At 33.9% G+C, this 12,047-nt stretch overlaps 2 protein-coding genes across 2 annotated transcripts; both read right to left on the bottom strand.

The window, feature by feature from the left end:
• Nucleotides 1–237: 237 nt before the first annotated feature.
• On the bottom strand, nt 238–1,210 carry LOC107407358 ((+)-cis,cis-nepetalactol synthase NEPS3-like). Its single transcript, XM_016014629.4, has one exon. The coding sequence runs from the start codon at nt 1,169–1,171 to the stop codon at nt 380–382; it is 792 nt and encodes a 263-aa protein (XP_015870115.3). The 5' UTR covers nt 1,172–1,210; the 3' UTR covers nt 238–379.
• Nucleotides 1,211–10,215: 9,005 nt separating this feature from the next.
• LOC125422432 ((+)-cis,trans-nepetalactol synthase NEPS2-like) lies at nt 10,216–11,260 on the bottom strand. Its single transcript, XM_048474105.2, has one exon. The coding sequence runs from the start codon at nt 11,168–11,170 to the stop codon at nt 10,379–10,381; it is 792 nt and encodes a 263-aa protein (XP_048330062.2). The 5' UTR covers nt 11,171–11,260; the 3' UTR covers nt 10,216–10,378.
• Nucleotides 11,261–12,047: the final 787 nt, after the last annotated feature.

Here is a 12,047-nt window from a genome sequence, read left to right as displayed (position 1 = left end):
TTTATAGTGTATATAAAACTGCTGCCCTTGGGGTAAAACAACACTCTCTAGCTTGTTTCTCTCTTCCTTAAACTACCATTCAATTATTTTCAAATAAATAAAAGAAAATAAACAAAACAAAAAACAAAAAATAAAAAATACTCCCTTCGCTTCTCCATAGCCTTAATAAGTTTAACATGAAAAAGGAGTAAATCTTTAAAGAGAAAGAAAATACTTGCAAACGAAAGCATATCAGATTACAATATCATGGAATTTTCAAATATTTTTATTACTATTAAAACCATATTTTAATCCCCTTTCACCTTTAATTCCCATACAAGTTCAATCATAAGTACGACAGATAAATAAAGATAAAACGAAAATAATAGAATAAGGTTGGTCAAGCAGTGAACCCACCGTCCACTACCAAATCAAGCCCAGTCACAAACTCTGACTCCTCTGAAGCCAAAAACGACACCGCATCAGCCACATGCTTCTCCCTCAGCACCCCTTTCATCCTTGAAAACTTCTCCACAATCTTCTCCATTTCCTCCTCCTCCTCCACTCCACACGTCCTCATGATCAACGGCGTCCCCACCATTCCCGGCGACACGCTGTTCACGCGAATCCCATTGCCGGCGAGCTGTAAACTAGCCGACCTCACCAGCCCAATCACCGCGTGCTTCGACATCACGTAGTTTGTCCATGTTTCTAACCCACGACTCCCCGCTAAGCTCGCCGTGCATATTATGCTCCCCCTCACCCCTCCTTCCTTCATTGCACCAGCCGCGTGCTTCACACACGCCGCCATTCCCCGCGTGTTCACTGCAATGACCTTGTCGAAGTCCGACAAGTCCAGGTCCAAGACGGTTTGGTTGCTGGTGGCGCCGGAGATGCCGGCATTGCTGAACATGATGTCCAGGCGGCCGTAGATAGAAACAGTGGATTCAACTAGAGACTTTACCTGGTTTTCATCGGCAACGTCGCAGTGGATGTAGGTGCAGCGGTCGGAGCCGATCGAAGCGACGACGTTTTCACCCTTGTCGTCCTGTACATCGGCTATGACCACTGCACGCGCACCATCGTTGATGATGTGGCGAGCTGTAGCCTCGCCGATGCCGCTGGCTCCACCGGTGACTATTGCCACCTTTCCGTGAAGCTTGTTGTTGGCGGTTGGTGAAAGATTTGCCATGTTTCGGAAGCTAATCGAGATGTCTGAAACTGGTAACGGGTTTTGGGTTATATAGAGGCTTCTTTATATAACTGATCTACAATAATATTATATTATAAAAATGTTTGGAAAAGATAAATATTTTTTATAAAAAATAGCCTTAGTGCGTAGTGACTTTTATTTTACGCAGTGTTCTTAGTCATCATCAAGACCACGATGGCACGAGCCTTTAATTTAAAGAAGATAAGATAGGAAGATCGGTGAAGAGTAGCGGGGATCAATCTTTAAAATATCCAATTTTTTTTGGAAATTTTTATTTTTTTAAGGAGTGAAAATAAAATTTAAGTTTTAAATACAAATGGATAAGATTTTCATAATATCTATACAAATTTTTACCAAAATTTCTATACAAATTTTTATCAAAATATTTCTATGGAAATTTTAAAAATATTTACCAAATTTTTTAAATTTTTTTATAAAAAATTCAAAAATATTATTGATGTGTAGTGAATTATTTTATCAAATTAACTATAGTGATGATTTCTTTTTAACTTTTTAATTATTTTTTAAGTATTTAATAATATAAATAAAACAAAATAAATTGAATTTAATAACTTCTATAAGTTCTATTCATTGATAATATATATATATATATATATTTGCTATACATTTTGTATAAGATTGATTTATTAGAATCCCATAATTATAAGTTAACAATTAATTATATAAGAATGAAAAATAATAACATAAAATAATAATATGAAAATACAATATTATGTAAAATTGATAATAACAGCATTTAAATTAATAACATTAAGCATATAAAAATAAAAGATGATGGAATACATTATATTAAACATCAAAGATAACTATATTTAGTATAAGATTTTTATAGTTGACATATTAATAATTACATAAAAAATTATTAATTACTTTTCACATTTCACATCTTAAAAATGAGAATGAAAAAAATACTAATAATTTTCAATTATCTAATAATTCTATGAGTATTGAGATGATATTTATGAAATATAATATATTCGTAATGATTGTTTTATTTTAATTAATAAATAATTTATAAAATATATAATTTTTTGGGTATATTTTTATCAATAATAGTTTATTATGATCGTTACCGTTTACTATAAATTAAATTAACTAAGAGAAATATAACATTTATTCAATATTTTTACAATTTTATAATCAATTTGATAACTAATTATTTAAATAAGTTAATGATAAAATTTTAATAAAAATTTTTATTTTTTAAAATAAATTTTCATAATTTTTTATGAACTTTATTGATATTTGATACTTTCTCATATTTTTATAGAAATTTTTATATTTTAAAAATTTGATATTTTCACTGAAATTTTGAACCGAGGATCAACTTCAATTGTCTCTACATTAATAGCAACAAAAATAGTTGGTAAGGTTGAGCTATCATAATTGTATAATTTTTTTTTTTTTTTTCTGACGAATAGATGGTAAGTTGAGCTGTCAATATTACAACTATTAAGTTATATGAATATCTAAATATATATATTTTTTTGGGTATAAAAAATTCAGAAGTCACCCCTAGTTTTAAAAATTGTCAATTGATTCAAATATAGGTGTTAGCCTTTGTGCGCGGCGGGGAGAAAAGTTATACTATATTCACGCAGACATATTTGACCTGCATTTCTTATCTTTTCACATGGGTACGGAGGGAAGTTGGACGTCAGACTATATTCACGCAGAAATATTTGACATGCATTTCTTATCTTTTCACATGGGTCGAACGAGCACATCCTTAGCAAATGGAGTTTGGGGTAAAACAACAGCGTCTACTCGTTTCTCAAAAAATAAAAAATAAAAAGTAAAAACCAAAAACCAAAAACCAAAAAGAACTTTCTTACACTTCCCTATTTAGCATAAATAGGAGAGGAGTTTTGTTGGTATTTTTTGTAGTCTAATGTACTTCTTAGTATACCCGCCCACACACACACACACATTCTTTGCTTTCTCTTTTTTCTTGGATTTTTTTTGGCCATATATGTAAAATAAATTTTTTATTCCTATAATACTGTATATGATGGGACTCTTCTTTATGCTTTGTCTTGAAAAATATAGCATATGTAGACGTCCATGATTACCATAAAAAAAGGAAAAATTTACTTTAAGTTATAATACCCAAAAAATATAATGAAGAAACACAAATTTGGTAAAAATAGAAAAAAAAAAGGTTTGAAAGAAACTATTGATAGTGGAACTATTAAAGGCTAGGGAAATAAAAAAATTTAAAAATAAAAGAAAATGGAAATATAAGGGAATAGAAAGAAACAAAATCGAAATATCAAGTTGAAGAAAAGAAAAAAAAAATGAAAAATTGCTAAGGCTGACCTACACGAAGGATAAATTGATGCTTCCTTCACATAGGGTTAGAGAGAAATAGGGCAAATGTATCTATTCAATGAGTCAAGGAAACAAAGAAAAAAATAAAATAAAAAAGTATGAAAAAGGGGAAAAAAACAAATTAGTTTCTTTCTGTCACGTGTGCGGGTGAGATTGAGAGCATTCTTTCGTTTGGGAGTAGAGGCTTTTATATGCATGTATTTTCTCCTTTTTTGTTTTTCCAAAAAGGTGAAAAAAAAAAAAAACCAATTAGCTCCATCATATTTAAACGAAATCTTATGGTAGTCCCACAGGCATGGCTTTTACTCAAATGGATTTACCTACTATCATGAAATTTTAGGATTGGATTTGTACTGATATGGTTTTAATTTTAGATTTTTTTTTTTACTGCATTATTTCTGTCGCTTCCGTTGCTTTTTTGGAACAGAAGAAAAGAATTCTCTGAAACTTGGTTTGTATATGTCTCTGGTTCTTTTTGAAATTTTGATTTCCAATTTCCATTGCATTTGTGGCCTTTAGATTGTCTTTGCTTGTATATTTGGCTTCTGAATTGATTTACGCTCTATTTTTTTTTTTTTTTATGTTTTTCCTTTTTCCTTTTCCAATTATGTTTTTGATGTTGGGTTGTTTCTTTACAATCTACTTTCTTCTTCTTCTTCTTCTTTTTTTTTTATTTTTTTTATTTTTTTATTTTTTTAATTCTTTTGGGTTACTCATAAACAGAGAAAGTAAGATTTGGTATTTGACTGAATTTGGGTTTTTTTTTTAATGTTTTCTATCACTTTCTTTCCTTTTTTCTTACGATTTTAGTTTTGTTTTGTTATTTTTCAATTTTATCTTTAATGGTCTAATTATTATTTTCTTCTTTCTGATGTTGATATTTGGTTGTTCCTTTACATTTTTTTTTTTTGGCAATCATAGATAGAAAGTGAGTTAGAATCTTTGAAAGATTCTAAAAAAGATGACTAAACGATCAAATAGAAAAAAAAAAAAAGTTAAAAAATGTAGAGATTGTTTGCTGGTTTTGGATAGTAGGTTTTGGACAATCAAAATCATAAAAAAATGAATAAATAAAAAACCAAGAAAGAGGAATGTTTTGGATTTATTGGGGTTTGATAGTAGGTTTGGACAATTAAAATTAGATTGCTATAGAATTTTGTTTTCACAATATTTTTTTATTTATTCTTTTGAGCCGTTAATGATACGTGATAATTTAATTCCATTTAGAAAAAGCTAACTTCGTGTAGAATTGTTTTTTTAGTTTTGTTTTAGAATAGTTAAAATTGATCTTCATAATAAATTACAGTAGGAAGGTAATTTTTCATACTTTTATTGTGTTTTATGTCATAATAGTTATAAATTTTGATAACGTGAATGTATTGTTTTTGTTTTGGATATAAATATGGCTATGAATTTTTATCCAAAATAATTAAAAGAAAAGTAAAGTAATTGTTCAAACATGCTAAATGAGAAGATCTTTTAATGTGTTATAAAGAATTTAGTCCGGAAGCAAATAGAAATCAGGCATGATCGTAGAATTTGGGAAGCAAAAATGGAAATTTTTCTTTTTTTTTTTTTTTTTGGTAGAATTGATATCTTCTTTGGCTCATGTGTTCTAAGGCAATATGATCTTTCATACAGATGTAATTTCTGGCTAATAAATTTGTTATACAGAACTATTTATATATTTTCTTTTCAAAAGTCTTTTCCTTAGATATTGACCAAAAAATAATTTCTTTTTCTTGAATTAATGAAAAAAAAAACTTTGAAAATTGTTGCAATTTATCAATTTGTTATGTTCCATAGATTACAAAACTCTCATATCGTTTTGTAAAATGTTATTAATCTTTTTGTTTTATTAACTTCTTTGTTTAAATGTTATGGGTGGAATTTAGAAATAAATTAGCAAACTTAATTTGGTTCATATCATAATTTTTTTTTTTTACTATTTTAAGCTTATTAGTTGTTAGGTAAAGAGGACAAAGATTGAAAGGCTTGAAATTTTTGCATGAGAAATTTTATGTAAAAAATATGGTCCATACACCATAAAATTTAAAATAATAATAATTACATAACTTCAATAATATTCAAAATTCAAAATTAACATTACAAATTAAAATTATATTTTAAATAAAAAAAAAGTATATCTAACACTATTAAACCATGGTCCACGTGCAACGCACGTGGCCCATACCTAGTTTATATAAATGCTTTGAACTGGTTATGAAACTTTTTGTAGCTTTCTTGCTTGAGGATGTCTTTATTTGGAAGTCTGATGTCTAAAACTTTTATCCATATAACACAGTTAGGAAAGAAATTGATCCCAATTGAGTGTTTAGTGATCAAGCCTGTGATGAAGAGCTTATCATCTTCAGCTTTTTAAACAATTCCTTATGAGAAACCTAGAATTGTTTCTAAAGGATGTCTAGATTCATCATGATTTTGTGAGCTCCTATATCCATATATGCAATGGCTTTAATTGATGCTACATACTTTTCTACTAGAACTTGCACTTGGACATATGAAGTAGGTACCATACTAATGCTAAGTGCTTTCTTATTAGGTGTATCTTTTATTGGTGTAACCATGTATATAACAAACTCTTCTTCTTCTTAACTATTTGTGTCCTCTATGCAACATCCTATCTTTACTGGCAAACTTGTCATTCTTTACCGATATTGTCCCTGATTTAGCTATTGTACTTTGTATGAAGCTTTATGTTTAGAGCTTCTTATGAGGTCAACTCTAATATTCTCACCAAAAAAAAAAAAAAGAAAAAAAAAGAAAAAAAAAAAGAAAAAGAAAGAAGAAGCTATATATGTAATTAAAAGTTATTTTTGTATTGTAAGAATATTAATGTAACACCCCGTCCCAAAGTACAACGGAAATTTTTCAACTTTGACCGATGTTGTCGGTTGACCGTTGATCGCAGGGGTCAAAAGTTGACTTTTTGACTCGGATGGAATTCTAGGTTGACTGAGGTACCGTTATGAAGTACATATTGGCACGAGTTCTTAGACTAGTAACATGTCGAAAACGGAGCTACGGTTTGAAAGTTATGGGCAAGAGAAGTCGAGGTGCAACCTGTCCAAAAGGTGCCGGGAGTTGACTTTTTATAGTTGTAGAATTTTGTTTTGACTTTCATACGGTTGTAAAGTACTCGTTGATACGAGTTCATAGACTAGCGGCACGCTTAAATTGGACATCTGGTTAAGAAGTTATGGACATGTGAAGTTTTTCGAATACTGTAATATTTTATTATATCTGGCTTAAGTGAGCAGTGAAACGCCACGTGTCGACATCTGAGAGGTCCACGTGGCTGAACAGTGTCACCCACGGTGGCTTTTATTTTGGCAAAACGGCGGGGGAGGAGAAAGAAAGAGAGAGAGGAGAGAGAAAGGGAGAGAGAAAGATCACCGGCCGTCGGAGTTGTCAACTTTTTCGGCCGAATCTTGTCACACGCGCCGGCCAGGCAGGAGCACCTCTCCATTCCCAGCCAACCCCCAAAATCTCACGGCCAACCGGCTGGTAACACGTCGGGATCGGAGCGTTTTCCAGCGACGGTGATTTTTCCCCTCCACCACTGGCCATCGCCGATTTGCCCAGTTTTTGGCCACCCCAAGCCACACGCGCCTGACCAGTCTCTCACCCATGGGAATTTCGGCCTACCCACCAAATTTCACGGCCAACCGACTGGCGACGCGCCCGGATCAGGGCTTTTTTCGGCGGCGGCGCCCCCACCTTCAAACCCAGATCTCTTCGTCGTCCGACCTCCATTTGCCTCACTGCCGGTCCCGTTGGAACCCTCTCCCTTCAATCTACAAAACCCCCGAAAATCTCAGCCATCGGCTACTGGACGCGTCGGCGGCGGCGACGGTTGCCGATGACCTCGGCGGCTAGCCGGAAAATCCAGTTCCGGCGAGTACCCAGTTGCACCGTCAGTCCCTCCCCACTAATTCCGACCCCCTGAATCCAAATCCGATGTCCTTTTTCTCCAATTCGCGATGGTTTGGGAGAATCGAAGAGTTGAATCCCGAAAGCTTTCCGGCGAGATTCCGGCCAGCTCGGGTCCGATCTCTGGGAAGTAAGACAGGATTCGTAATCCTCGTCACTCAAGCTTCGATTTGGTATATTACTCGTCAATTTTGGTTAACGTTTGTGTTTAACCCCCGGGTACCGGGTATTATTTATCCGAATAAAATATTATTTTGTTTGACTGTGTGTGAATTGTGTTCTAGGAGCACGTGTGCGTTGTGGAATCGATCCTATGGTGGATCGTGATTTAATTACGTGCTCCAGGTGAGTGACCCACCTTTAAAATTATTTTGGGGTGATTAATTATATTTATGTCGTGTTAATTTGATATCTAGAATTATGCTCATGTGGTGGAATTTAAATATAATTGGAAAAAAATATTATTTTATATATATATCCATTGATGCTAAACGAAATTTTGGGTTATTAAGAAATTTCTGATTATTATTTTATTTTGATTTAATTGTATTTATTACACATGAGTAAGGTATTTTCATAAATTAATTGTGTCTGGATTTTTTTATATTATTTTTGGGCATGATTGGTTTAAATTGGTGGTTTCAAATTTTATAAATCATGCCCGTGGAATATTATTTGATGGACTTTGTGCTACGAGAAAAATTATTGGTATATTATTATCGATGGTTTCGTACCGGAAATGTTAAAGGAAAATGTGGGATGGTAAATTTGAAAACTGGTATAATTCCCATGGTGATTTTTGAAAAATCGGTACGGTAATAATTAATTTAATAACTGGTTTTAGACGCACTCATACAGTATTGGTGTTCTGGCTGTATATGTGGATTAGCGCGCAAGTTATTATGTTTCCCGTGAGTTGCCATTGGACCGAGGGCAGACAAGTTTGATCTTGGCCATAGTCGTCCCCCTCCGTGGCCGGGATGACGATTTCAGCAGCGGCGCTGTCGGGATGCCGAAGCGCCGTATGCAAGTTTCTCTCTTTAACCTCCCCACCAGTCGGTGCTCGGGACGCTGGGTATCGAAGGGCATCACTGGTATATGGTGTGGTGCATCAAGTCTGAATTTTCAGATAGAAATTTCAAACCCTAAAGTGTTCAAAAAATTATTTATTATATTTTATTACATTTGGGTTATTTAATTATTATTTATTAAATTAATTGATTCCTTGGTTTTCGGGAAATACGAACAATCGGGTTTTGCGAAAATGTTTTAAAAGGGGAACATTTCCAACGGAGTGAATGGAGAGAGTTTTGAGAGAAATATTATCTTCAATTAATTATTATTTATTTATTTATTTATTCTTGAGTAATCAAGTGTACTATAATTATTATTACTGTTATAATTGTACAGTAGTTAGGATCACTCACTGAGATGATTAGCATCTCATATTTTTAAATTCCGTTACCCTAGGTACAGGTTGGGAGATGTTGATCGTCCGGGACGCGCCCGACATCTCAGTTCATTGCCGAAAGTTTAAGAAGCATTTCTTCCCTTTTTCCTCTTCATCTTGTATTGTTTCATCTGACATTGTATTAATTCCACATTTATTTGTATAATGCTCTATATACTGTATTGGACATTTAGTTATTAATTATGCACTGATTTATTGTTATTCATTGGAGTGCTGCAAAATTGTGGAATCAAATTGTAGTAATGTGGGAGGAATAAGGAGATGTGTATAGAAGTGTATTTTCAGTGCAAAAAATTTGTGGTAAGTTCAACCCTTAGGGGAGGTTCTGCCGGATTTTCCATTGGAGGGTCCGGTAGGGTTTCTCTGGGATTACGGCTTGTCTAGGGTTCCAGTGTGGAATTTTGGACGGGTCCTGACAATTAATGTCTTTATAATTTGTCACATATGAGAGAAAATCTTTTTGAAAGAAGTTAACTACGTGTGTGTATTTTAAGTTAACTACGTATGGGTATTTTTAAAATATTTGAAACCTCTAGCTATAATTTGAAATAGGATAAATCTTAAGGAGTGTAAGTGAAATTAACCTAATTTTTATAGTCCAATATACTCTGCTCTTCTCTGCATAGGTAAAATTTTTATAATCTAATATACTCAGCTCACTCCTCTTTAAAATTCTACTTCTCATTGATGAACATTTAAAGAAAATTAAAAGAAAAAAAAAAACATAATCAGATCCATTGATGAACAAGGAAGCACAAACAACTAAAAAAAAACCATTCATGACGTGGTTAAAGCAAAAAAAAAAAAAAAAAAAAAAAAAAAAAAAAAAAAAAAAAAAAAAACTTCATATCATTGCGAACCCACACCAATTTCAAATAAAAACATTGATTGGGAAGTTAAAAAGCATGGTAATACCTTGAAGAGTGTAAACTTGTAGTATATTAATTATGTGTTGTTTTAAATTATTGGAGATAAAAGAAGTATAAATTATTAATGTAGTTAGTATATATATCTGTCTTGACGTGGTGAACTAGTGCAGCTAAAATATTTGTTAGTGTATATAGAACTGCAGCTCTCGGGGTAAAACAACACTCTTAAGTTGTTGCTCTCTGTTTTAAACTACCATTCAATTATTTTCAAATAAATAAACAAATAACAAAACAAAAAAACAAAAAATAAAAAATACTCCCTCTCACCCCTCCACAGCCCAAAAAAGGAATAAATCTTTAGAAAGAAAGAAAATACGTGCAAACAAAAGCATATGAGATTTCAATATAATGGATTTTCAAATATTTTTATTACAGTTAAAACCATATTTTAAACCCCTTTCACCTTCAATCCCCATACAAGTTCAATCCAAAGTACAACAGATAAATAGAGATAAAACGAAAATAATAGAATAAGGTTGGTCAAGCAATGAACCCACCGTCGACTACCAAATCAAGCCCAGTCACAAACTCTGACTCCTCTGAAGCCAAAAACGACACCGCATCAGCCACATGCTTCTCTCCCAGAACCCCTCTCAAGCTTGAAAACTTCTCCACCACCTTCTCCATTTCTTCCTCCTCCTTCACTTCCCACACCCTCATCGTCAACGGTGTCCCCACCAATCCCGGCGACACGCAGTTCACGCGAATCCCGTCGCCGGCGAGCTGCAAACTCGCTGATCTCACCAGCCCGATCACCGCGTGCTTCGACATCACATAGTCTGTCCATGTTTTGTACCCACGACTCGCCAACGCGCTCGCCGTACATATTATGCTTCCCCTTACCCCTCCTTCCTTCATTGCACGCGCCGCGTGCTTCACACAAGCCGCCATTCCCCTCGTGTTCACTGCAATGACCTTGTCGAACTCCGACAAGTCCAGGTCCAATACGGTTTGGTTTCTGGTGACGGTGGCAATCCCGGCATTGCTGAACATGATGTCCAGGCGGCCGTAGATAGAAACAGTGGATTTAACTAGAGACTTTACCTGGTTTTCATCGGTAACATCGCAGTGGATGTAGGTGCAGCGGTCGGAGCCGATCGAAGCGACGACGCTTTGACCCTTCTCGTCCTGTACATCGGCTATGACTACTGCACGTGCACCATCGTTGATGATGTGGCGAGCTGTGGCTTCGCCGATGCCGCTGGCTCCACCGGTGACTATTGCCACCTTTCCGTGAAGCTTGTTGTTGGCGGTTGGTGGCAGATTTGTCATGTTTCGGAAGATAATCGAGATGTCTGAAAAGTGGTACTGGGTGTTGCGTTATATATGCTTCTCTATAAAACCGATCCTCTGTCGTATCATACTATAAACATGTTTGGAAAAGATACAAAAAAAAAAATAAATAAATAAATAAATAAAAAATTAAAAAATTAAAAAAAAATTAAAAAAAAAGGCTTTGATTATATGTAGTGCTATTAGTCAAATCAAGACCACGCGTACGATGGCACGAGCCTCTAATTTAAAGAAAATGAGATAGGAAGATCGGTGAAGATAACCGGGCATCAGCTTCTTTTGTCTTGACATTGAATAGCAACAAGAATAGTTGGTAAGTTGAGCTATCATAATCGTATAATTTTCTTTAAAAAAAGAAGAAAAAGCATCCATGTTCAATTTGTTGAAATAAATAGCTATATATGTTAATATTACCAAAATTAACTGAGGATTATAATGAATTTTCCTATGGAAATCATAGTTAAAAACTTGTTTTACTTATATATCAAAACTATTAAGTTATATGAATATATATATTGGGTATAACGAAATTCAGAAGCCACCTCTAGTTTTAAAAATTGTCAATTGATTCGATATATGTACTGTTAGTGTTAGCCCCTGTTCCGACTAAGGAGGAAGAAAATAAAATGAAATATATATAAATATATATATATATATACACAGACCGTCTACTATCAGGTCGGACAGCATGAAAAACATGCTCAAATTCACAGCCTTTGGATTTTAACATTTGGAATGGACGGCTGAGATTGAAGGAATGGCTCACGTGTGAAAACTTTGTCCAAACCTGCCCTTTCCATTCGCACAACAACTTTTCTCTTCTCCTCTTCTCCTCTGCTTCTACACATCCACCGTT

This window comes from Ziziphus jujuba, chromosome 2, assembly GCF_031755915.1.
Source record: "Ziziphus jujuba cultivar Dongzao chromosome 2, ASM3175591v1".
Taxonomy (NCBI): domain Eukaryota; kingdom Viridiplantae; phylum Streptophyta; class Magnoliopsida; order Rosales; family Rhamnaceae; genus Ziziphus; species Ziziphus jujuba.
This window is presented reverse-complemented; position numbering and strand designations above follow the sequence as displayed.